This window comes from Trematomus bernacchii, unplaced genomic scaffold, assembly GCF_902827165.1.
Source record: "Trematomus bernacchii unplaced genomic scaffold, fTreBer1.1, whole genome shotgun sequence".
Classification (NCBI taxonomy): domain Eukaryota; kingdom Metazoa; phylum Chordata; class Actinopteri; order Perciformes; family Nototheniidae; genus Trematomus; species Trematomus bernacchii.
Genome location: NW_022987660.1, coordinates 987,509 through 1,015,221, shown reverse-complemented (window position 1 = coordinate 1,015,221; position 27,713 = coordinate 987,509). Strand labels below are relative to the sequence as shown.

Below are 27,713 nucleotides of genomic sequence, written 5' to 3'. Positions count from 1 at the left end.
AGAGGATGACTGGAGCTCAGAGGATGCTTCAGGCTGACTGGAGCTCAGAGGATGCTTCAGGCTGACTTTATTGATCTCTGATTAGATGGTAGCAGTTCATATTCTCTGTTCAGAGCATGCTTGGGGTCCCAGATGATGTTGTTGGACAGCCTCTCGAGGTGTAGTCCATCAAGACCCTCATGTTTCCCCCGCGGTGTGTTTCAGGGACGAGGATATGGACGGAGAGTGGGAGGCCCCTCAGGTCCCCAACCCATTGTGTGAGACGGCCCCCGGCTGCGGAGAATGGAAACGCCCGATGATCGACAACCCAAACCACAAAGGGAAGTGGAAGTCCCCGATGATCGATAACCCCAACTACCAGGTACGTCTAAGCCCCTCCCCCTTTATCATCTGCTCTCAGATTTAAAGAAACATGCAAGATCGACTTTTTTAGAATCATCTGGTGTTTTAATAATAATTGAAATGTCTCGGTCCTCAGGGTGTGTGGAAGCCCAGGAAGGTCGCGAACCCGGTGTTCTTCGAGGACCTGCAGCCCTTCAGGATGTCAGCGTTCAGCGCCGTGGGGCTCGAGCTCTGGTCCATGACCAACGACATCTTCTTCGACAACTTCTTCATCACCGACGACAGAAGCACGGCCGAGCGCTGGGCCGCTGACGGCTGGGGCCTGAAGAAAGCTGCCGAGGGCGCCGCTGACGTGGGTGTTACTTTAATATCTGGGTCACATATATATTAAAGAAAACAATACATGAGTAAAAACTAAAGTTAGAAATACACAGAAATACTCCATTTCGGGAAAGGGCTTTCTTAACCCTGACCTTAAAAGATGATGTTTGTTTGTTTGTTTGTGGATTAAATCAATAAATAAATATAGAACTGGATGCAGCGGAGGGGTTAATTGTTTACTTCTTCTAAATGTTTGTTGTTTGTTGTTGTCTCCTCAGCCCGGTCTGGCGACTCAGATGTTGAACGCTGCAGAGGAGAGACCCTGGCTGTGGGTCGTCTACGTGCTGACCATCGCTCTGCCAATCATCCTTATCGTCGTGTTCTGCTGCACCGGAAAGGTAACACCCACATACTCACTCACACACACCCACATACTCACTCACACACACCCACATACTCACTCACACACACCCACATACTCACTCACACACACCCACATACTCACTCACACACACCCACATACTCACTCACACACACACACACACCACTCACACACACCCACATACTCACTCACACACACCCACATACTCACTCACACACACCCACATACTCACTCACACACACCCACATACTCACTCACACACACACACACGTACTCACTCACACACACCCACATACTCACTCACACACACCCACATACTCACTCACACACACCCACATACTCACTCACACACACACACACACACACACACACGACGCACTGCACACACACACACACAGACTCACGCACGACACCACACACACAGACGCACGCACCACACACACACAGACGCACGCACACACACACACAGACGCACGCAAGACGCACACACACACAGAGCACGCACACACCCACAGACGCACGCACACACTCACAGACTCACTCACACACACCACCACGCACTCACACACACCCACAGATCTAACACCACACACACACACAAACACCACACACACCCACATACTCACTCACACACACACACATACTCACTCACACTCACACACACACACACATACTCACTCACACACACATACTCACTCACACACACACACATACTCACTCACACACACACACATACTCACACACAGAGACACACATACTCACACACAGAGACACACATACTCACACACAGAGACACACATACTCACACACAGAGACACACACTTAGACACACACACACATACACACACTCACACACACACACACACACGCACACGCTCAGGCACACGCACACACACACACACACACACACTCAGGCACACACACACACACACGCGCACGCACACTCACAGACTCACTCACTCAGAATCAAGTTTATTGCCAGGTGCCTTTACACATACATTAGATTTTATGAAGGAATAATCCAACTGTTGATTTTGTTATCTTCCCAATAGTAAGGTCAGATTTGGTTTATCTGAAAGCTCGAGATTTGTTTTAAATATCTACATTTTAAACTGAGATGTGGTCGTTTTTCCTGGCGTCGGTCACACATGTTTTCAAGCCGGGTCTGAAAATGGAACATCTGAGTTTTTCTGTTTCTACCGTTTCTTATTTCCATAAATGGTTCAATTTCGGCCGATTTAAATAAAAAAAAAAAAACCTGCCATCCGTCACACATGGGCGTTATATACGGGGTCATTTTGGCATTTATTTAAGATGTGTGTGTGTGTGTGTGTGTGTGTGTGTGTGTGACTCCACAGAAGTCCTCAGGATCAGTTGAGGGTCAGTTGAGTCTGGACCTTTTTACAGGAAGAGTTAAAGAGGTCCGGACCCCCGACACCGACCCTCAGGCCCGGTGACTTTCCTGTTAGAGTAGACCTGTGGTGTGTTTGTGTGTGTGTCGTAGTAGTGTAGAAACCTTTACACACCTGGGAGCATTTTAATGTGTGGGAGAGAAACTCTAGCGCAGTGTTTCTCAATTTTTTTTCTTACCAAGAAAAACACTCACGGACCATCTGACTCCACACATATCCAAAACCAATAGGCCTGCTTACCGCTCCAACAGTACATAACAGCCCAATAATGACAGCTTAACCTTCTCTATATCGCCTCGTTCACCACAATAAATCAACAACTACAAATACAACTACAGATTATATAAGCATTTAGTTCAAATGTGATTTAAATGCTCTCAGGTTTTTACACCTCTTATGAAATGTAGACCTACATTTATTACTGAGTTTATGTCCGAGCCAACAGACCTCTCAGATCGTTGGCTACTGAGAGAAATGCTACATACACCTGGGTACGACACATAAACCTCAAAACAAAATACAGTAAACTTTGGTCGCAGACCGAGTTTAACTGAGGTCTAAGCCATGTTTTCACACGTTAGGCTCGCCTGGGGCTTTTTCTGTAGAGATGCTATTAAAACATGAAACCTTGGTGACCATCGGGCTGGCCTGCATGGTCTGCCTACGAAACTAAAATAAAAAAACATTCATGCAGCCCCAACAACAGCCTCTGATCATCAACAGACTTCATGCAATGCTTCATTGGATGCATATATCAGATAATAACCTCTATCTCAGTCCTAACATCTAAATCTACTTCCAGCATGGATAAATATTCATAAAAGACATCCATTGTTGTTCTATATGCTTCTTGAAATCCTAAAAAACACATCGTTTTTCTAGAACAAATTACAAATCGCCTGAAATGGTACAAACAGTGGCAACATGTGTGACGAAGGTGTTGCGCTGGGCTATATCACGCAATCGTAAGTGAAACTTAAGCTCGCTCCATCGCTGGAGATATTCCCGCGAGAGTACGGAAAACTTAAATGTATTTATTTATTTCAAATGTGAAATTTTACCAATATTCTCACGGACCACTAGGGGGCGCTCACGACCACACTTTGAGAAGCACTGCTCTAGAGGGGGTTTTAGCACGACACACTACAGGAGAGGGAACACCACAAAAAGCAGAATAGGGCCTCTTTAATATTTGTACATGTTTCTGCAGGAGATTTTTGCACAGCTTGCTGCCTTTAAGGGAAACACACATTACAATATCTAAAAGCAGTTTCATAGATGTCTTGAATGCTCAGCAGTAATCTAAGGTACCAAAGATTAGTGTAAAACAGAAACAGAAGATGCACAATCCTTAATACAGACCGTAGTTTGCTTTAGTGTCAAAAGCAGCACTGTTTATTTACCTAAGGCGAGACACTACAGGTGAATAGGGTCATTTTTTTTACTTAAAGATATCAGCTAGAAAGTTCTCCAGTTAATTACTTACATTAAGACAATTGTTTTTGTATTACAAGTTTTCTGAAATAGCATGTTTAAATATGCAAATGAGCCCTAATCTCATTAAATATGCGCATATTTTAATACATTTCAGGAACACTGAAATCACTCCGTAAATCAGAAATAGTGCACACAAAACAAGTGAAACCAAATTCAAACAGCTTTTAGTGTTTTGAAAATAGATTTCTATGTGAAAACGTTAATTTAGATATTTAAAAAACAGCTGAACCTTTTCACAAACCAAAAGAACCAAATATTGGTATTAAATATATAAAAACAGGCACAAGTCTTAGTTTTTCTGTCTCAAACGCGACTCTGAAAACGCTTTGGGAGGCTGTGAGTTTCTGAATCTGAACTGAACATATCTCCTGTGTTTTTCTTTGTTTCTGCAGAAGAAGACCGGAGAGACGACGCGGCGGCCGAATACAAGAAGACTGACGAAGCTCAGCCTGATGTGAAGGAGGAGGAAGAGGAGGAGGAGGAGGGGGAGGAGGAGAAGGCTGAGGAGGAAGAGGAGGAGAAGGAGGAGAAGGAGGAGGAGAAGAGCAGTCCAGGTAAAAAACAGATTAGATTAATAACAGTTTATGTGGTGGCTCAATTCCCATTTAAGTTTTAGGTCGCATTCACACCAGCCTTGTTTAGTCCGGTTCAATCGAACCCTGGTGCGTTTACCCGCGTAAAGTGCGGTTCGTTTGGGTCGGTGTGAACGCAGTCCGAGACCTCTGAAGTGAACTAAACCGGACACACACACACTGGGTTCAGTTCGTTTGGGTCGGTGTGAACGCAGACCTCTGAAGTGAACTAAACCGAACTCTGGTCCGCATAAAAGAGGTGGTCTCAGAGCACTCGCTAGTGAACTCTGGAGCGGTTCATCGCTGGTGTGAATGCAGTCCGCACCAAATCCCCTCTGTGTAAAGAGACTCTTCACACAGAGGGGACACATGTCTCTTCTACAGATTTTGGCCACTTTATGATGTCATCATCATGTCTTATCACCTGAATCTCCTCCTAGAGCACCATTGTGTTCTTTGTAACCAAATCTCTCTCAGAGGGGCGTGGGGAGGGGCTCCTTATTTCATCTAAAGTAACAGACAGAGAATCAGCACTTTGGAAACAGGGCTGAAACAGAGGGGATTATGGGTAATGCTGCAATGATCTGTTGGTGTTTCAAGCCAATCAGAGACAGGCTCTGTATATATCTGAGACCTGTGATATATTGGTGAGAAACAGTATAATAGGGGACCTTTAAAAAAGCTAATATTAAACTCAGGCTAAGTAGCATTTTGTCTCCTACAGTTCATATTGTATTGTATTTACATGTTGTGTCTCCCTCTCAGCTGCAGAAGGAAAGAGCGACGGAGAGGAGAGTCCTGCAGAGAAGGAGGAAGAGAAGGAGGAAGAGGAGGCAGAGAAGGAGGAAGAGGAGGAAACGGCCGAAGAGGTGAGGAACACTGAATCACTGAGTCACTGTGATGATGCATTCAGGTGCAGTTCATTTGTTTGGTCTGTAGCACGGAGAATGATTTGATGTGAATTGGTTTTTCAGAAAGCTTCAGAAAACAGCCAGGAAAGTGAGTTCTCCACATGACTCTGACTCAGACTTTCCTTTCTGAATATACTGTATTAGGACCATTGTAGGGATTAAAGAGGCCAGTTGATGTTTTTGTTAAACAGTCTGGAGAGGGGGGTCAAATTCCCCCCCAAAAACAAAATAAATGTAGTTTAAATTTGTGTATTTTTAAACACAGAAACATGTAGATTAGTGAGTTGGATTTTATAGAATTTCTGGATTTTCTTTTTACTTCAAATTCTGTCTGTTCCCGAGTTGTGTGGTCGGTCTGTTCCCGAGGGTGTGTGTGTTGTCTGTCATGTTCGATGTGTGTCTGTGTCTGTCTGTTCCCGAGTGTGTGTTGTCTGTCCCGAGTCGTGTGTGTGTTGTGTCTGTCTGTTCGGTGTGTTGTGTTCTGTTCCTGAGTGTGTGTGTGTGTGTCTGTCTGTTCCTGAGTGTGTGTGTCTGTCTGTTCGTGTCTGTTCCTGTGAGTGTGTGTGTCTGTCTGTTCCTGAGTGTGTGTGTGTGTGTGTGTCTGTTCCTGAGTGTGTGTGTCTGTCTGTTCGTGTCTGTTCTGAGTGTGTGTGTCTGTCTGTTCCTGAGTGTGTGTGTGTCTGTTCCTGAGTGTGTGTGTGTCTGTCTGTTCGTGTGTGTGTCTGTCTGTTCGTGTGTGTCTGTCTGTTCCTGAGTGTGTCTGTCTGTCTGTTCCTGAGTGTGTGTGTGTCTGTCTGTTCCTGAGTGTGTGTGTCTGTCTGTTCTTGTGTGTGTGTGTCTGGTCTGTGTCCCGGGAGTGTGTGTTCGTCTGTTTCCTGAGTGTGTGTGTCTGTCTGTCTTGTTCCTGTGTGTCTGTTCGAGTTGTGTGGCTGTCTGTTCTGAGTGTGGTGTTCTGTTCTCTTGATTGTGTGTGTGTGTGTGTCTGTTCTGTCTGTCTGTTCGTGTGGTGTCTGTTCCTGAGTGTTGTTGTCGTTGTGTGTGTGTGTCTGTCTGTTCGTTGGTGCTGCTGTCTGTCTGTTGTGTTGTGTCTGTGTCTGTCGGTTCGTTTGTCTCGTCTGTCTGTCGTTGTTCGTTTTGTGTCTGTCTGTCTCTGTTTCGTGTCTGTCTGTCTGTTCGGTGTGTCTGTCTGTCTGTTCGTGTCTGTCTGTTCGTGTGTGTTGTGTCTGTCTGTCTGTCTGTTCGTGTTGTGTGTCTGTCTGTTCGTGTCTGTCTGTCTGTTCGTGTGTGTTCTGTCTGTCTGTCTGGTTTCGTGTGTGTCTGTCTGTCTGTCTGTTCGTGTCTGTCTGTCTGTTCGTCGTGTGTGTTTTTTTTCACCAAACAATCTCCCTTTTTTATCTCCTAATTTATTGAACTTTACTCATAACATAACAACTTAAATCTTTGAGATTCTGAGGTTTTATCTCACATTGGGACTTTATTATAAACGCCAAATTTGATCTGTTCTCATTTATGTCAAACTTTAATTTTAGGGATTTTTAAAACACAATTGTGTCTTTGTAATTTTTTTTTTTTTTTTATAGTTGAATTATTGTAAACAAGCGGATTTATCTTTATAATTTTTACCCCGCCTCCCCAGCTCCTTACTTATTCTAATTGTTTAACCCCTCAATGGCCCTAATACACTTTCCCATTGACCCCCATGAAGGATTTTAACCCCGAACTCTCTCTCCGTGCAGAAGCTTGAGGACGACGTTCTGCGGAGATCTCCCAGGAACAGGAAGGTCAGAAAGGACTGAAATCTCTGAATCCTGACCTCAAAAACCTCCCCCCTCTCTCCCCTAAAATATCTCCCCCGACCCTCCCCCTCCTCTTCTTCGAGGCCGCAGAGCCGCGAAGGGAAGCAGCGAAGCCGACAGGAAACTAAAAAATCGACCTCCAACACGGACGCCCTGCTCACACGACGATTCCAGGACTGAGTTTTAGCGTTTAAAGGATTTATTTTGTTGTTTTTTGAAAAGAGATTAACTAAAGCTTCCTGCATCATTCCTTCACAACAACACCTGAGCAGAATCAAACTGGCGGGATCAGCGCGTCCCGTCCGCCGCGCCGCCACCAGCTAACAAACTCCGCCCGACAACAGCATGCTAATTAGCTCAGCAACTTCTTAATAACTCCTTGAAATATAGCTATCGACAGCCAACCAGTTAGCCTACAATCTGAGGTAACCGCCTTCCTGTTTGCTGATAATTAGCCTGCTAGCAGTGTGCTAATGAGGCTAACAGCAGTCTGAAATGTATAAACAAAAAGTCTTCCCGAGTTAGCTTACCAATGACAGCTAGTTAGCCTAGCATCAGCCTGCTAATAATCTTTCAGGAAATTGTTAACAAGTCTTCTGACAGACAGTTTGGCTTTCAACTGAGACTAGTTAGCCGCTATCCTGTTTGAGCTAGCAACAGGCAGCTAATTAACCATCTATCAGGATGCTAATAAGGCTAACAGTTTGAATTCACCACCAAAATGTCTGGCTAATTAGCTCATCACCAGGGTGCTGATGAAGCTAACAGTAGTCCGATTGATCGGCCAAAAATCTCGTCAATCAGCTCACCAACAGACCGCTAATTGCTTGGCTAGCAGGTAGCTTGTAAGCTATATGAATATTCACCGGTTAGCTGTTGATTTATTAGATTTTTGGAAGATTTATCATCTACAAATGTTGAGAGAAATCACTCACCAGAACTGTTGCTAATTAGCCTTGTAGCCTGCTAATTAGCTCATTGGTAATTTGGCTAGCTGTACTCCAATGTGTACAATAATCCCACTTGAATTGAAAACTAAAAACGGGGCTTCTAACGAGTTTACCAATAATTTAATTAATTTACCAACAAGTAGCTTATTAGCCTGATGAAAAGCTAATTCACCTACTAACCGTTGGCTCGTTAGCATTCCTAGCTTTCAGATTAGCTCGAGATTAGCCAGCATGCTAATATAAAAAAAATAATGACTGCTGATATATTTTCTTTTTTCATGTTCTAATTTCCTTGTCATTGAATCGTGTTTTGTTTTAAAGCTGTTAGCTCCATGTTAGCTCACACACATGTTTTCCTCAGATCTCCTGATGTGTATTATTGTCCTGATGGCAGCGCTGGAAGGTCAGAGGTCAAACTAAAAAGAGCCTTTGCAGCAGATGAGCGACAGATGGCAACGTATTAAACCTCCCGTTGCTTCACGCGGCTGAATAACTACAGCAATACGGCCCAAAATAACCCGATTTATTCACAATAAACGTATCTAACAGATGTTTTCTGAATGGAGTTTGGTCCTTCAGCGCTATGCTAACATTGTAGCATCTGCATATGTTTATACACCCAGATAAATCGTATTAAAATCATTATTCTCGTCAATTTTATTCGTTATTCCTTTAAAGGCCTTTCTTTGTCCAAATAAACATGACAGCAGCTCGTTGGCGCGTCCCATCCAATTTAAAGCTCCTTTCAGATCCAACTTTTCTTGGTACGGTGTTTTTAAACGCACCTGTATTTACCCGTCTTCTACATCCAACCCACCCTTGTAGCTTCTCCTGTAAATCTCCGCTGCTGTCATTTAGATGTTAACCTCATCCCGTGTGCAGGTGGACGGACTCCCCGCCCCTTTGTCATGTTCTAAAAACCAAATTCAAAAGAAAAACTGCACTAAAGGGGGAAACCTCAGGCGCTTAACTCTCACCTGTCCACCTGCATCTCTCACCTGCTCCACGTCAAACCCCAAGTTTTCATAGGAGACGGCACTTGAGCGTGACAAACCTACGGATACTAGTTTGATAGAAATACCTTAGCTGGCTTTTCTTTTGCCAAATTAATAAACTTTATCCACGAATTAAGACCATGGGATGAGGTTCCAGAAAAGTCAAGTGAAATCAAACAATTTCTCAACATTTGAATCACAATTATTTGTTTATTTTGACCGCCGTTGAATCTGCTGTAGTTACCTGTACATGTTTACATGTCACGTAATGATGTCATGACAATCATCATGTGCGTCGTAATCTGCTGCATTTAAAAATAACTGGCAAAAGGTAAAAATGTATTAAAAAATCTACATATGGGGAAGGGAATTGGGGTGAAATCCTGGAGGAAAAAAACGTAGATTAAAATTGTAAAATGACCACAAAAAAAATAAAACTGACATAAATTCTCTGAAATAAGAAATGTAAAATTAAAAGACAAAATAATAATTATATCTGATAATATTTGAGTATTCAGATTCCCCCCTTCCTGCCCTGGTTTCATAATGAAACATTTGACCTGCAATCCCTCACCTTTACACCTCCTGACCGTCTCTCTAGCGCCCCCATCAGGACAGTTTCTCTCCACATGAGAAATAATCCCATGAACCGTTAAAATGCTAAATTATGTTTTTTCTTTATATATTCATCATGAAATCATCCTAAGGATTATAATGCAGATGAAAGAGCGTCATTCTGCCAGTGTGTGTGTGTGTGTGTGTGTGTACAGTGAAATAATTAAACCTGGTTCTGTGCGTGTTGAACGTGTGTCGGGATAATAACACGATGTCCAGTCTTCTTGTATATCCATGTCTGTAATCATTGCGTACAGTTTTCTCCGGACTGAAGAACCTGTTGTTAAATTCAGAGCTTTTTGCTAAGTTATCGGCGGGGGGGGCGGTGGGGAACATAACAGCCGAGTCTGTGGCTGATTTTGGGGCTCGAGGTGAACTTGGAGGCTTCCACAACCTTTAATTATTTCCCTCCTTTTTTTTATTTTTTAGTCTAAATACAAGCTAGTTGGCTGTAAACTGATGTTTTTTCTAAAATAAAGTAAATACTAGGATCATCTCCTCCAGCAGCAGCGTTACATTCCCATCCGAAATGTCTTCAGCCTATTTTTTATTATTTTTTAGATTTATTTCTGTGTCCGGCTGAATCTGCCTAGCAACCGACTGTAGACTGAACACTGCATCTGCTGGTGTAACGTTTTATTATTATTTTTTTTCAACATTTTTTTTGTGTTTTTTGAACTAAATCTTTAATGGTTGTCCCTGCAGCCTGTTTCTGATGTCCACACTATTGTAGAGAGATACTGTGATGATGGAGCCTCGTGTGTGTGTGTGTGTGTGTGCGTGGACACACAGTCTACATTTGTTTTGATGAATAAAAAGGCCAAATGGAAACTGAACCAGAACTTGTATTTTATATCAGTATGTAGTGTCTCTACTTTAAAGAGTCCTCCTCCTGCTGATGTTCAGGTGTATATCAGTATGTAGTGTCTCTACTTTAAAGAGTCCTCTCCTGCTGATGTTCAGGTGTATATCAGTATGTAGTGTCTCTACTTTAAAGAGTCCTCTCCTGCTGATGTTCAGGTGTATATCAGTATGTAGTGTCTCTACTTTAAAGAGTCCTCTCCTGCTGATGTTCAGGTGTATATCAGTATGTAGTGTCTACTTTAAAGAGTCCTCTCCTGCTGATGTTCAGGTGTATATCAGTACGTAGTGTCTCTACTTTAAAGAGTTAAGTAGGTTTTACAAATAGAATGATAAATCATGCATTAACTTAAAGAGTCCCCAATTAATTAGGATACAAGTATTCACAAACTTTCACAGACAAAATATGATTGTTATTTATGATTCACTGTTTATTAATTACTTTTGATGACATGTTTAAAAATGTAGTAGAATTGGGAGGGATGAAACCCTCTTTAATGGTCTCACATGCAGAGCCCACAGCACACACAGTGACATGTGTTCTCTGCTTTTAACCCATCCTAGTACCAGGAGCAGCTATTGAGACTGTTAAAAAATTGAACTGTTGAAACAACTTCAAACATTCAACTGCTACTCAGTAGTATGTATCTAATACCTAATATATATATATCATTCCAATAACTTGTATATAGACTCATACTGCACTATTCCACATCATAACTTTATTTCATTTTTATAACTATTATTATTTTTGTATTGCTCTTGCTCTTATTGTTATTGTTATGTTATTATGTTGCATTGTTGGAGAAGCCTGTGACATAAGATTTTCAACTGCATAATTACTCTGTAGCTATGTCAGATTGACAATAAAGAACCTTGAACCTTGAACCTTGAACCTTGTACAGCGCCCGGGGAGCAATGGGAGTGAGGGGGGAAGGGGGTTGTACGGTGCCTTGCTTAAGGGCACCACGGCAGGGCAGGAGGTGAACTGGGACCTCTCCAAGTAGCAGTCCACACTCCATATTTTAGATCTGGCCGGGGACTTGAACCGGCGACCCTACGGCTCACAGTCCAAGCCCCTACTGACTGAGCCACTGCCGGACATAGTAGTGTCCAAATGTGTATTTTAAATGTAAAAACCTTTTCTCTGCGAGGAACCGTGAGATTAAAGGGATTAAAATTCAAGAGAAAGAAATAAGAATTATCTTTTCATTTTGGATAAACTGTGGTAAGTTTTACGAAAGAAAAAAAATCACAAATGCATTAAAATAACCCAAAAATCTCTTGAGTATATTTACATTCAGAATTTTCATTGTAAATGTAGGAATGGTTAAGCTAAATATATTATTAGTATTAGTTTTATCAGTTATATCGTTACTCATTCATTTCTCTCTGTTCACATCACCGCGTTCCCTCGCTCTCTATTGGCCGTCTGTGCTGTCAATCACCGGTGGGGGCGGGCTCAGGGACATTCCTCTCCTGTCTCTGATGAAAAAAAAAAAAAGAGAAAGTTACCAAGATGGCGGAGAAGCCCTGCCTGTCCGCTGGATAACAATAGAGACAGAAACAGAAGGGACGCAGTTTAGCCCGTTTTAACCGGACTAATCCGCTCCAAACTGCGCGTACAGACCCCGATTTGGGCGGGGAGGAATATCCGGGACCGTGTGGAGGAATACATATAAAGTATGATGCTTTATTTAGACGTTTCAGTCTGTGCTAACTGAGCTAATGTTAGCATTTTTCTACAGAGAAAGTAACTAAATATTACTTAGTGGAATGCTCCGTTCTGATTGGTCAATTCGGACAAGTAACTAGTTAGATTTACCCGAGTACTGTACTCAAGGACAATTTTGAGATACTTGTACTTTACTTACCATTTTTTGGGACTTTGTATTTCTTCTACCCCACTACAATTCAGAGGTAAATATTGTACCTTTATTCCACTGTATTTAAAGTATGATGCTCTATTCTGATGACTGTTGTTTATGAGGAATTTTATCATAACAAGATTATCCCTGAGAACATTTGAAGTCAGCATTTTTCTTGTAAATGTAGGACCTTTTGGTATCTTTAACAAACATTACTGTTATAGATGTGGATGAATGATGTGAAATATAACCAAGTGTTAAATCAGACTTTAGTTCCACCTGGAGTAAATCCACAAGCTACCCTGCAGTATACAAAGTCATTCAAACTAGCTGCACCTTTACCAGCTTTGAGAACACTTTCATGATCAATCATTATAAAACATATCATATATATTATTCTGAAATGGACCAATCTGCACAATGACTGCTTTTACTTGAGTAACATTTTGATGCTAATACTTTTCTACTTGAGTAATATCATGAATGTTTACTTGTAACAGAGTATTCCTACACTCTGGTACTGTTACTTTTACTTCAGTCCAAAATCTGAGTACTTCTTCCACCTCTGGTCGCAGTGCATTCTGGGAAACGGAGTTCTCTTCTGCCCGTCTAACCAGAAAACATAGAGTTAGCAGCTAACGGCTACAGGGAGGCGGAGGATCAGCTGTTTTCTAGACAGATGCTGTAAGAAAGGAGCCACGCTTTCACAGTAAGTGAGTTTAAATAACATTTTCTGTAAGGTCTTGTTTGTTTTTATCGTATCAAATAGTGGTTTTAAAATGTTGTTTGTTAAGTTGCTAACCAGCGAGCTAACTAGCCTCTTGTTGCTAGCCAACCAAAGCTAACTACTTTTAATACTTCGGACACAAATAAAAGTTTGACACAAGTTAGAGACCTGTTATGATGCTCCCATTGAAGGTAATATTGTTTTAAACAAATGAGGGGGACGTGGAGTTAAAGTCTAACGTAAGATAGTGTCCGAACAATGATTTAAATAATCGTTTTTGAGGATTTTTCGACGCTTTGATTTGTGGAGTGGAGGAATGCTGCTAACTTCACTTAGCTTCAACGGGAGTTTGTTTGATAACAAGATATCGCGTTATTTCATTGATTTAAACAAATCGAAAGGTTAGTGTAAATTGATGGTAAATTGGTGTATTTACTATTAAACAAGCAGGGATTTTGTTTCTGTTGTTTGTGATTTGGGGTTAAACTCAAAAAGTGGCTCTAACAAGACTCCAGTTGTTTATACACACAGCGAGTTAAACTGGCTGTTGTGTGTTTTAATGATAAATAAGGTTTAAAGTGAGTTAAAAAGAATCAGCAGGCTGGATGGTGTTGCACTCAAAACCCTTAATTTTCCTCCCCGGCAGTGAGTGTGACTGAAGGCCATTAGCAAGACAAAGGTCGCCTCCATGGAGCCAGCACAGGAGTCTTTGTAGAGGGGGGGTGAGAGTGGTGGTGAGAAAAGAGCCAGATTCAGCATTTTTATGGACGAAACCTGAGACGGGGGAGTTTTTTTTTTCGTTTTTTTTGGTGGAGAGAGTCTTTTATTGATGATGGCGGATTTTGTTACACCGCGACACAGCGCGGTGATGGAGAGGCTCCGCCGGAGGATCGAGCACTTCCGGCAGCATCACAACAGCTGCGAGAGCCGCTACGACACCGCGACGCTGGAGCGGCTGGAGCACGAGCGCCAGCAGACCTTCAACCTGCACCAGAGATGTTTACAGGCGAAAGCGAAGCGGTCCAACAAGCACCGGCAGCCCCAGAGCAGTGCCGGGGAGCAGAGGGAGCAGCAGGCCGCTCAGAGGGACCAGGGGGCCGGCCAGAGGGTGCAGGGAGGAGCCGGGGGAGAGCACCAGGCCGCCGGGGAGAGTGGAGGCAGCGCGGCGGAGCAGAGCCGCAACAGCACGCTGATCGCGGTGAGTGAGAGATCGATACACACACACATGCATACACTACTAACACACTGCAAGCTGCTGCTGGAGCATCACTAACACACCGTTATAAAGCATTCATCTATACAACTAATATATATTAGGTAGATTAACCCATAGTAGAGTAAATATCTTTAGTTCAAACAACAAAATACAATATCAGAATCATGTTAATTGCTCATGCTAGGAATTTGTTTTGGTGTATAGTGGTGCATTCATAAACCCAGTAAGACCAAACCACAAGGTCATTTACCTAGAAATGTGCAGATGAATTCATAATAAAAGATACATTTTATTTATCTTGTTTGATGGCATGTGAGGGAGTTCTGCAGTCGGTCTGTGAGAACTTCCCACAGTAGGAGTAGCAGCGCTGCAGTCAGCATGTCGTTGAGTCCCTGGGCAAGGCACTTCTCACAGATTGCTTGTGGGGATTTCCCACAGTATTGAATGTATGTTAGTCGCTTTGGATAAAAGCATCTAACAAGGGACATGTGAACCCAGTCGTACCAACAATACTATCCCCTTAAACAGCCGGTGTGTGAGAGCTGAACACACTTTGATCCGACCCCTCAAACTGCTCTGTTTACACAAAATAGTAATACTTTATTCACTATTTAGGTTACAGTTTATCAGTTGTTGTTCACTGTTGTTGTTATGCATTGATCATAATATGAAATATCCTTAAATGATGTCTCTTGTCTCCTGATGATAGAAAGTGTTTTTTAGACAGTTTGAAAACAGGATGTTAGTGAAAAGATGTTAATCTTGTGTACAGTTCAGACTCTCAGGATTACCTTCAGTTGACTAACGGACCGTCTCCACAGCAGCGTTAAAAAAATCTTGGAGGTGGGCGTATCTGAAGCTTGGGGATTTTTTGCGAACAACCAATCACATGAATCTCCCGCCCGCGACATACGAAGCAAAAAAGTTTGAAGTAAACTGGATATAAACTCCCCAAACAGGCGAAAACCTACCACTGTCTCTGCCACCTCCCTCCATGCCTGGCTCCTCCGGTTTGTATCCCGGTAGGTAAATAGGGACTGGTCATAAAGCACCGGGTGATTCCCTACCGCTAATTTCTCCTCCATGTTTTGGAATATGAGGAAATGACCTGCGGTATGTCTCTCCCAGCATACACGCCGTTTGATTGGCTAGAGCTTGAACTGTCAGATTTGCGTACACGGGATTTGATTGGCTGACGCTTCCACCTCAGCCTCAAAAGTTGAACATTGTTCAACTTTGAATCCTCAAAATCCTGAAAATCTCCGCTCGCCTGCCCACAATGCAGTTCGGCGAAAAGTGAGGGAAAGTGACGTCACCCCATTCAAAGTGAATGGGCAGAAGCGTTTCAAGATTTTTTTAACGCTGCTGTGTAGACGGTCCGTAACTCTGTCTCTGAGAGTCCTGAGAGGTGACTCAGCATCAACAGGAAGCCTCTCACAGCTGACTCATCACTTTTGATCCTAACTGTCAGGAAACAACACACAGGAGGCGGGTCTAAAACACCTCTGTGAGATGTGATTGGCTCCTGTCAGCAGTGATGTCATTCAAATACTATCAACGACACCAAATACTTTATATCAACGACTGATGTTATGATGACTTTTATGGCTTATTTAGTCCACACATAATTCACAATAGAAACTCAATTTGTTTCAGTAACATGTCAAGTACATGCCTTTTTTTTGTGTGAGGGAAAAGCAGGTAAAACAAAAGACAAAATAAGAATTTAACGTAAAAAGTGTTGTGTTTCTGGCTGTTGAATGTCTCCTAAATGAATTACCCATATCATATAATTAAAGGAAGCAGAGGTTAACATGACCCGACCGTCACTAACACTTAAACGGCCAAATACAGCCTTGGAAAACATGTGAAAATAGATATTAATTTTAAAATGTCACAAAAAGTCACATTATTTGATATCTAAAAAGTAAACATTAAATATATATATTGTTTGGAGCTATGTGGTGCTTTTGACTAAGGTTTTTTATTTATATTATGGATTAATCTGCTGTTCATATTCTAGATTACTGCGAGTACATCTAACATTTTTACATTTGACCGCAAAAACATGGTAAAAAACTGAACTGTGAAACAAGGATTTAATCGCAATAAATCCATCTTTAATCCTTGAAGCCCGCCAGAAAGCATGCCTCTGATCAGCTGACGTAAACACTGGAGATATTTGAGATGTTTGTGGCCGAGCGAGAGCCTGAGTCAGTCTGAAGGTATTTAGAATCTGTATTCTCTGTAATGTTAAATATGCAGAGTTGGCAGTTTCAGCCACAACAGAAAACCCTCAGTATCTTCTGAGCAGAATCACGTTGCTCACCGCTCTGTACCAAGGTGTTCTTTCTCTTTTAGAATGAATGTCTATAAAACATCTTGTCCAAGGCTGTAGCTTTCTGTTTCAGACGGTCGTGGTGTTTTAATCTAGTGTAAGAACAAGTTTTTAGAGAGTACTTGTCCATGGGCAAGTGAGTTTGGCAATTTACTTGTCCGAATACATTTTTCACTTGTCCATAGCTATACTTTGTGCATGCTGCACCTATTTTAAATGTTATTGAATATCAACATAAAGCATATGTTGGGTTACTGTCACTAAGGTAACATTTCATTGTTTATTTGTTCATAGGGTTAGGGTTAGAAACATGCTATACAAGAATTATACACTAGTAGTAGTGTCTGGTTCCTCAATTTCTACCATCAAGGCACATGAATGAATATCAGATATCAAATTAAGATAAAACAACTAAGTACTATTGATATAATGTTTTCTCCTCTGTGGGACTAGTAGACCATTTACATTTCCCCACGGTTTTACGACACCGCTAACTAGGGATGGGTACCGAGCCCCGGTATTAAACGGGCCCGGCTGGGGCTGAATTATTAAAGACCGTGGTACCGTTAAGCTCCGACGTTATCTGTCTTTTTATCGGTACTGGAGACATTTAAAATATATGTCATATATCTTTTGCTACACAAACATTATATTGCAGTTTTAGTGTCGCCAACTCCGTTTCTAATATGCAATAAGACTGCAAAATGTGTCCATGACGTATTTTCAATCTTTCCAATCCAGACGAGAGATTACTCCCCCTCTCCCGTCTGTGTGCGAGGGGGTGGGGGAGTTACACACACGCGGCTGCTACATGCATGCATGCACACACACACACACACACACACACACACACACACACACACACACACACACACACACACACACACACACACACGGAGGAGATGGCGGAGAGAACTCACTCCGAGGTGTGGTTAAACTTTACCCGTCTCGATGTGGACAAAGCTCGTTACCTAAAGTGCAATAAGAGTTTAGCATGTCAGGGCGGTAACACGAGCAGTTTGTCTAAACATTTAGCAGAAGTGCTCCACATCCAGACGGAGAAATGCACCGACTGTCTTTCTAGTAGCGCTGTAGCCCCATCCACGAGTAACGTTTCCACGTCAGGTGTTATGTATGCTAGCAGCCACACACGGAGTTAACTCAATGATACAAACATGGGTTAATGATTAGAGGGAACTGAGTTATTTATTTAGTTAAAGTTTCAGCTATTCTGTTCACAGTTCTGTCATCACATTATTTAATACGATTTGTTAAAACATTGTTGTTTCTTTTGATGTGAAATATTATGTATTTAATTTTAAATAAAATAAAAAATAAAATCAATTTGTTTAGTTAGTTTACCTTTTTTCTCTCTCCAAAAGAACCGATAAGAGTACCGTTAAAAGACCGGATCGATAAGCGGTATCGATAAAAATAGTAGTACCGTTAAAACCTTAACGATACCCATCCCTACCGCTAACGTAAGTGAACGGTAAGATTTCACTGCATCACATGACAAAGAAGGAAACGTAAAGCGGACAATTTGCGAATGAGTTCTGCCTTTTGTAAACTGAATTTATCAATCATTTGTCAATAAATATGGGCGAAAAACGTCACTTGTCCGTCGGACACGTCAATGGAAAGATGTACTTGTGAGAAATTGTAAATAACACGTCCCGGACGATCGGACGTGTGCTTTTTCGCACACTGTAATCTCTCTTATCTATCTGTGTAATCCAATAAAAAGAGACATTAAAGGTGGGGTAGGTAAGTTTGAGAAACCGGCTCGAAATACACTTTTTGTTATATTCCATGGAATGCTCTTAACATCCTGATAGCAATGAATATCTGAAGTGCTTTGACAATAAATACATTAAAAAATATCATCTGTGGAAGCCGTAGTACTGTAAAAAGCACGACCAATCATTTTAGCCGGCCCGGCTAAAATAACTGGATGGCCTACCTGCCTGTCAGCCTTCCATCTGTGCACAAACTTATCTCGTGCCCTCATTGGTCATGTGCGCGTTCGTGTGTGTTGGAGGAGGGGCTCTGTAAGGAAGTGGCAGATTTTTTCCGGCTGTGTATTTTCAAATTCTAGCGCACTCGAGCTGGTTTCTCCAAAATGACCTACCCCACCTTTAACTGGCCAGAAACACCAGCGTGATACTCAGTACAATTTGTTCTGAAAATATATGTAATTTAGTCGCATCAATTAGTGGACTGTCGGAGATCCAAGAAATATAAAACACATTATTATCATTATTACGGATCAGTAGTAGTAACACACAGCACTGTTATTAATGAGAGGATAAGAACAGTATGTTTCACACAAAGAGAAAACAAGATGTTTGTATAATAAAATCCTCACAGTTCTGATCTATCCATTAGGAACAGAAGGTGCTTAAAATTACAGAACCACTTCATTTGTTGAATTTATTCGGTAGCAGTTTCCTCAGAGAAGTGATAAAGAACATAACATTGTTAAACTACTAAGAAAGGTATCAGTAGAAGACGTCAAGGACTCCATTTCCCAGAATGCCACTGCATTACTCAGGGCTTTGTGGCCTCCCTGCCGTTACTATTTTGTAGTTCTGTCCAAATGTAAAGTGAGAATAATTATAATTCAGTATCCCACAATGCATCGACAAAAAAAAGAAAATCTTAGACCGTCACTAACCAGGCAATATTTCCCATCATGCATTGCGCTGAAATGCCTCCATTGGACTCCTTTGTTTACTTCCAGAACATAGTGACATCACTGTGTAACACTCACGCTCCTATTGGCTAAAGCTCCAACACATTGTATGTGATAGGATAAGGGGTGGGACATCTCTGATATACACCTGAACATCAGCAGGAGAGGACTCTTTAAAGTAGAGACACTACATACTGATATACACCTGAACATCATCAGGAGAGGACTCTTTAAAGTAGAGACACTACATACTGATATACACCTGAACATCAGCAGGAGAGGACTCTTTAAAGTAGAGACACTACATACTGATACACCTGAACATCATCAGGAGAGGACTCTTTAAAGTAGAGACACTACATACTGATATACACCTGCACATCAGCAAGAGAGGACTCTTTAAAGTAGAGACACTACATACTGATATACACCTGAACATCAGCAGGAGAGGACTCTTTAAAGTAGAGACACTACATACTGATATACACCTGAACATCAGCAGGAGAGGACTCTTTAAAGTAGAGACACTACATACTGATATACACCTGAACATCAGCAGGAGAGGACTCTTTAAAGTAGAGAGACTACATACTGATATACACCTGAACATCAGCTGGAGAGGACTCTTTAAAGTAGAGACACTACATACTGATATACACCTGAACATCAGCAGGAGAGGACTCTTTAAAGTAGAGACACTACATACTGATATACACCTGAACATCAGCAGGAGAGGACTCTTTAAAGTAGAGAGACTACATACTGATATACACCTGAACATCAGCTGGAGAGGACTCTTTAAAGTAGAGACACTACATACTGATATACACCTGAACATCAGCTGGAGAGGACTCTTTAAAGTAGAGACACTACATACTGATATACACCTGAACATCAGCAGGAGAGGACTCTTTAAAGTAGAGACACTACATACTGATATACACCTGAACATCAGCAGGAGAGGACTCTTTAAAGTAGAGACTCTACATACTGATATACACCTGAACATCAGCAGGAGAGGACTCTTTAAAGTAGAGACTCTACATACTGATATACACCTGAACATCAGCAGGAGAGGACTCTTTAAAGTAGAGACACTACATACTGATATACACCTGAACATCAGCAGGAGAGGACTCTTTAAAGTAGAGACTCTACATACTGATATACACCTGAACATCAGCAGGAGAGGACTCTTTAAAGTAGAGACACTACATACTGATATACACCTGAACATCAGCAGGAGAGGACTCTTTAAAGTAGAGACACTACATACTGATATACACCTGAACATCAGCAGGAGAGGACTCTTTAAAGTAGAGACAATTGTTACATTTTGAAGATGAGCTCTGTGTGTGTGTGTGTGTGTGTGTGTGTGTGTGTGTGTGTGTGTGTGTGTGTGTGTGTGTGTGTGTGGGTGTGTGTGTGTGTGTGTGTGTGTGTGTGGGTGTGTGTGTGTGTGTGTGTGTGTGTGTGTGTGTGTGTGTGTGTGTGTGTGTGTGTGTGTGTGTGTGTGTGTGTGTGTGTGTGTGGTGTGTGTGTGTGTGTGTGTGTGTGTGTGTGTGTGTGTGTGTGTGTGTGTGTGTGTGTGTGTGTGTGTGTGTGTGTGTGTGTGTGTGTGTGTGTGTGTGTGTGTGTGTGTGTGTGTGTGTGTGTGTGTGTGTGTGTGTGTGTGTGTGTGTGTGTGTGTGTGTGTGTGAAAAAAATGAACACATTTGTTTCAATGGTAATTTATGCAAAAACTACTTGAACTACAACATCTGAATCATCAGTTCTTCCTCATTCTCCTCAATTGTTCATATCTGGTTTATTAAATTGTTATATTGTGGTCATTGTTAAAGAAAAAAAGGAGACATTTCTGCTAAGAGTATTATTCTTAGTATAATTTGCTTTCTGCCTTCCTGTCATCAGGAGTTAGACATGTAATGGCTATGTATTAGATTATAACCTTCATTCTCCTGCTGGGACATTTCCCTGAAGCCAATATACCTATATTTGTTCTACTCTTCACTTACTTGTCAGCAGGTCAGCATTGATGTACAGAAACTTTCTCTCCCTCTTCTTCTCCTTCTCCCTCTCACTCTCCTTTAACTCCTCCGGTGACTTTCTTTTATTTGAAGATAGTCTTTTGCCCGGCGCTTGGCCGGTTACCGCTGGTATTAAAAATGGTGAGGTGGCGCGAAAGTCTGTAGTGAAGGAGCTCGCTCCCACACGGGAGACTGCTCGCGCTGCGCTCTGCAACAAACAGCTGTTTGCTTTTCACCCAACAACAACAACCGCCTCACGAAACGCTATGTTGTAGCGTTAATAAACGAAACAATTTAACAAAATTGCTAGTCAAAATACCAATACCACAGGACTATGTGCTTTTTTTTTTTTTTTAAAGCAATATTTTGAGCGGGCAAGTGGAAAGTACGTCATGCTGGCCCGGGGGTCTAAACAGTGCTTCTGGGCCAGCGGGCCATTTATTATGTCGAGCCCTGTTACTATTACAGCAGCAAATGATGATTAATTTATTTTAAATGTATGTGCTGATTCCTTTTAGATCGATCATTTATAACACATAGATTCATTGTGAAAATTGTCTATAAAATCTAGATATTTGATGAATATATTTTGTGAAAATGGTCTAAAAAACCAAATAGTTATAAAGTCTATAAAACTCTAGTTAAATGGTAAAACATGTCAAACTCCAAGTAGATGCCAATAATCCCCTTGATCTGTCAGTCTAACCCCCAAAACATTCACTTTAATAATAATGATGCATTTAATGTATAAAGTCACTTTTCAAAGATATTCCATACAATGAAGAAAAATAAAACAAAATACCAAGAAACTACAGAACAGAAAGCATTAATATTATTAAAGGTCCCATGTCATGGTTTTCTGGTTCTGACCCGTCCCCTTGTGTTCTGTAGCTTCTGCATGTAACCGGTCTGCAGAGTCGCAAACCCTCAAAGTACACCCTGTAGCGAGTAAAACTCTAACACAGAGAAGACCTGTCTCTGCTGCCCCAGAACCCCTCGTGCTAGTGGAGCCTCGCAGATAGGGGTGCTGCAGCCCCCTCAGCATCCCCCCCCCCTTCCCACGTCCATTCGCGATGTCTCACTGTCTCGCAGACCCCATGCAGCAAGCAGGAAATGAACCCAGCTCACACTGTCCGCTCCTCGCAGCAGCGAGCCGTGCAACGTCCCGCCAACACGGCACCCAGACCCCACGCAGCATTCTCATCTGTTTGTCATCACTGGTGTCATTTTCTGGTTGCTAACAAACGCCATTGTAACACATAATCACTGATGTTCCACTGTAACGGTGGTGGACTCATCAGAACAGAGTGGGCGAGCTGACCAATCAGAGGGAGGGGGGGGCAGGAGCTCCAACAAGGCGTGTAGGACAGAGAGTGAATACACATACTATACAGAGATGCTGTATGAGAAATGTGAGTTTTTCCAAACAGTTAAATTGCAGTGAAGGCATTTTAATTGTGGGTATTGTCCACAGTACATGTATGATATCAATGTGTACTTGTAAAGCGCCTCGATGACTTGGAGGTGTGAAGATGGGCGGTGTGGCGCTGTGCATTGATTATCAGATCAAGGGGGCGAAACCCGCTGCGTCTGCAAAGCCGTTGTGTCCTTGGGCAAGACACTTCACCTGAATTTGCTCCTGTGGGTATTGTCCACAGTACATGCAGTGTTTCCCCTAGGATGGAGTCATAGCAGCGGTGCTAAGGGCCCAGCATAATGTGAGCGCGGAGCGCGTGTAATTTTTTTAGTGTGTGCGCGTGCGAAGTGCGCCCCGCCAATTTGTTTCTATGTGTCTGCCAGCACAGGAAAGGCTCTTGAGGCCTAGCACCAGGGCCGGTTCTAGACTATTTGCTGCCCTAGGCGAGATTTCATATATAAAGAAGAAATGAAAAATCTCTACAAAAGACAAATACACTACAAAAACAGAAACTTATTGACATAGGTAATATACGTCAAAATGGCTTCAAATGTATTCAGTATTGTATGAACATGTTTGAATTGGGGGGTGGACGTCACATCCTCTAGGGGGGTCCGGGGGTATTTTAAAGTAAAATGCTTCTATCTGGTGCACTTTTACCCCTTTCACACCGGCGCTTTTCCAGCTCCTGCTGGGAGCTAGAGCCTGAAAAGCGCCGGTTTTTCCTGTTCACACCGCAGCGGCGGCGCGTCATAGCTCCAGAAAGCGGTTCACTTCCAGCTCCAAAAAATTGTCGGTCCAGAGGCAAGAGCTTCGGAGCTATGACGCGGCGTCGCTTACGTCGAGGCGTGCAGGAAACCTTACTTTGACCATCCGTTCGCTGTTATTGATCATTGTGGAGATACATGGGCTATACAGGTTGTCATGTCCGACTATCAGAAGTAGAATCATAATGAAAAATACGCCGGTAAAATGTGCCTATAGAAAACGGCTTAGCAAGTAGTCAGTTTAGCTTCGGTTGCTATGCTAACATCACCCATGTTATACCAGAGAAACTTTCATAACAGCGTTGTGATGCCAAACAGCGTCAATTCAGACTGACACACATTCACTTAAGGGGAACTGGGGATATGTATCAGCTGCTTGTGTGACAGTCAGACAGTGAATACTTTAGAGCCGTGTGAGCTAACCCGGAGCTAACGGGAGAATAAACTCCCGTGGAAGTGCAGCCACTGCAGCGGTCGGTAAATGCCGCTGAAACACATTAATAAACAATGAACCACGGCACTCTGGAGAAAAGTATAAGGTTGGAGAAGTCGTTATTTAATTTAATCTGGCTTCGTATGATTAAAAGCAACACGACCCGATGCAGTCCCCGGCCCGTTGTTGTTGTGGGAGAAAATCAGCGACGTAAACTGTGACGTCATGACGCAGCAGCGGCAGCTCTGGGCAGTGTGAACAGAGCGGGAGCTGAAAAGGGAAACGGGGAGCTGAACCAGAAAAGCTCTCGCGAGGAGCTAGAAAGTGAAAAGCGCCGGTGTGAAAGCCGCATTTGAGCACACAATTACTAGAGACCTGATCTAGGGGGTACAACTCTAAAACACCCATATGGAAAAGATCGGTTTACATTTTAATAATCAAATAAGTATGTGAACATAACCAATAACCCATAGCCAATAACAAATACATGTAACTTATTTTATTTTTGTTGTTCATTCATATCTTATTTTACCAGTTAACATTTATTTATTTATGCATATTTTTGTATCTCTCCAACTGTAAACGATATTTTTGGTTTACTGTCCTATAGTATACACTGGAATGATTTCAAACCTGTTTTTATTTATCATAATAATTATAAAGGAGTGCCTTGGAAATATGTGTTTACATAATTTGTGGTCAAACCGTTTGAGACCCACTGAGATAACTTAGACTAAAGTGAACTATCTAAACCCTCAGAGAGTCCTTTACCTCCCTGAGCCTCTCAGTCTGACAGGAGAGCTCTCCTCCACCCTGGTTGTAGAAACATCTACTTCTTATATCCGTTAGCGCAGCTAGCACCAGGTGCTAATAACAACAGCGCTGGTACCGGTGCGCCCTCTCTCGCTCTCTCGCTCCCACGCTCGCACTTTGGCTGTGAGCTGTTCATCACTTACAGCGCCCATCATACAGGGCAAATAAAAAGTGTAACCGGGGTGAAAAGGGTGTTACATTTACTTAATTATGAATGTTGTTACATCAAGGCCGAAAATTAGGATGAGCGCCAACGGTCAAAAATGTTTTTTCGCCTCCCAGAGCTACCAGCGCAGCGACCCCCCAGATCTGGCGCCCTAGGCGACCGCCTATGCCAAAAATCGACCCTGCCAGTATATACAGTGGCAATGTCTCAAGATTTAGCAAAAATACACCTTTATTGAACATACAGTAACACAAATACTACAAATCCACATAACAAACAATCAAAAATGAAAAAGGGTTGCCACCTATTATTATTTTAATTATATAGCTGCGCCGCCGCTATTTGTATATAGGGGAAACACTGACATGACCATTACATGTATGTATGATGTGTAATGTGTATCTGTAAGGAGCGCTTTGAGGGTAATTGAAAAAGCGCTATATTAAATATAAGGATTATTATGAATTGTCTGAATGTATAAATGTCAGTGTTTACAGTCAGTGAGACGCCTCTGAGCAGCTCTCTCTCTCTCTCCTGATGCTCTGCTGCAGATCATCAGGAAATTCTCTGCATTCTTCAGAGCAGAGTCACTCTGAAACTGGTGCATTGTGGGGGATGCTCTGATAGAGGAAGCAGCTCAGTGTTTGCTCTGTTATTCTGTATCAGGGCAGACCGTCTATTTTAAAGAAGCAGCCCTGAAGTTAGCCCCTTCTAATACATGTATGTGTTTTTCATGTCTGCAATCATAGGTTTAAGTTCACTCCAACAATTAGATCAGATTACATTCAACTTCGTAGTTTCTTTGTCTTTGTAGTTTATTTGTGTCTCTTTGTTGTTTCTGGTGCCTGGCCGGGGGGGTGGTGCCTCTTTCGGGGCCAACAACGAGGCTGAGTTTGCTAAACTAGAGAGAGAATCGCTGGCAAGGGGGCTACAACTACAACAAGATGGACATATTTGACCGTGATTTAATTGTAATACACGTTTCAAAATGATGCCGAAGTAACAACATACTGATACCGGTTAGTAAAAACCATGAATTAATGCTTTGTCAAGTCTGCAGACAGACGGCAGGCGAAAAACCTTTTAAAATGCGTGTTTTCTAAATGGAGATTGGCTAAGCTAACGCAGTATATGCTCCGACCGTCCACACTCACAACAACGGCCTATACAGACATAAATAAAGCAGCGACTGTATTCACCATGACACAGGCAGTCTGTGGTGTGTACTTGTTTAACTTTTGTCGAGTTTCTGAACATATATGAGGAGCTGTGAGCTCTGAGTGCTAACAGCTAACGGCTGTGTTGTTTTTCTGGGGTTCTCATTGAAGATGACGTCACGGCTCCGCCTACACTGCGTTACTATAGATACTACCCCAGTTCCTAAACTGTAATGGAAACGCAGCATAAAGTGAGCCGGTCCTAGCAAGGCCTAACAAAACCGTACTAAGTCGAGCGAGGCCTGCGGTGGAAATGCGCCATTAGTTAGCCAAGGGATCCTGGTGTGTGAGGGGCTCAGCGGATTGGTCCATTTGGGCCAATCCGGTCATTTGTTCTGGCGTTCTGGGGCAGCATAGACAGGTCTTTTCTGTGTTAGAGTTTTACTCGCTACAGGGTGTACTTTGAGGGTTTGTGACTCTGCAGACCGTTTACATGCAGAAGCTACAGAACACAAGGGGACGGGTCAGAACCAGAAGAGCATGACATGGGACCTTTAATAAAAGAGCACATGTTCAATGTGAAAAGTGACCGCAGATAGATTACTTCAGTTGCCAGCCGCCAATACAATGGTATATGTATACATATACAAAACACTGTATATGTAGGCTATACAACAATATTAAAATAAGAAAAATAGAATACTCAAAGCCTATAGGATCATCTCATATAGGTGCATTGTGTCTCGCATGTTTGTAAACGCCAGAGAGAAAGTCTCACCTGTCCACTCCTCCTCCCTCAGACTAACAGGTATCATGTGGTGTTCTCTGGTAGTGTGAGGATCAGCTGGTGGTCACAGATCTGCTGACGCTCTGAGGGTCTCTTTGTGTTCTCGTTATGGTCTGCAGGCTAAAGAAATGACAGGACTCTCAAATAGAAACTCGATCAAACAGCTGTTTCTCAGGACCCCCAGATAACCCCATTTCATCAAGCACATGACACAACTACTATGAATTTAACTCATAATATACATCAATACATATATAAATTAGTCAGTATTATGCTATGTTTTTTTCTACTTCACCTTAATTATATTTACAGGTAGTTATATGCTGATTGCTTCATTTCTTTTTTTTAGGATTTGTTTATTTCATCGCCAAATTTTACTTATTTTTTAGACATTTTTTTGTATTTATGTATTGAAGTGTTTCTCTGTAATGACCTCTGTGTGTGTTGTAATGACCTCTGTGTGTTTCACCTGTGTGTGTTGTAATGACCTCTGTGTGTCTCACCTGTGTGTGTTGTAATGACCTCTGTGTGTCTCACCTGTGTGTGTTGTAATGACCTCTGTGTGTGTGTTGTAATGACCTCTGTGTCTCACCTGTATGTGTTGTAATGACCTCTGTGTGTCTCACCTGTGTGTGTGTGTTGTAATGA

General features: G+C 42.3%; 2 protein-coding genes across 2 annotated transcripts in view; both read left to right on the top strand.

Moving 5' to 3' along the window:
- Positions 1-204: 204 nt before the first annotated feature.
- On the top strand, positions 205-10,629 carry canx (calnexin; the record flags this gene model as incomplete). Its single annotated transcript, XM_034135414.1, is given in 8 exon segments — positions 205-361; positions 479-694; positions 942-1,061; positions 4,347-4,367; positions 4,370-4,508; positions 5,292-5,395; positions 5,501-5,525; positions 7,174-10,629. Coding segments are annotated over 8 exon segments (790 nt in total), but the record flags the coding sequence as incomplete, so codon positions are not given.
- A 1,413-nt stretch (positions 10,630-12,042) lies between these two features.
- The window catches only part of maml1 (mastermind-like transcriptional coactivator 1), a 31,318-nt gene continuing 15,647 nt past the window's right edge, over positions 12,043-27,713 (top strand). The window contains 3 exon segments of the mRNA XM_034135426.1: positions 12,043-12,337; positions 13,098-13,231; positions 13,896-14,447. Of these exon segments, the coding sequence (XP_033991317.1) occupies positions 14,079-14,447 (369 nt within the window). The 5' untranslated portion in view covers positions 12,043-12,337; positions 13,098-13,231; positions 13,896-14,078.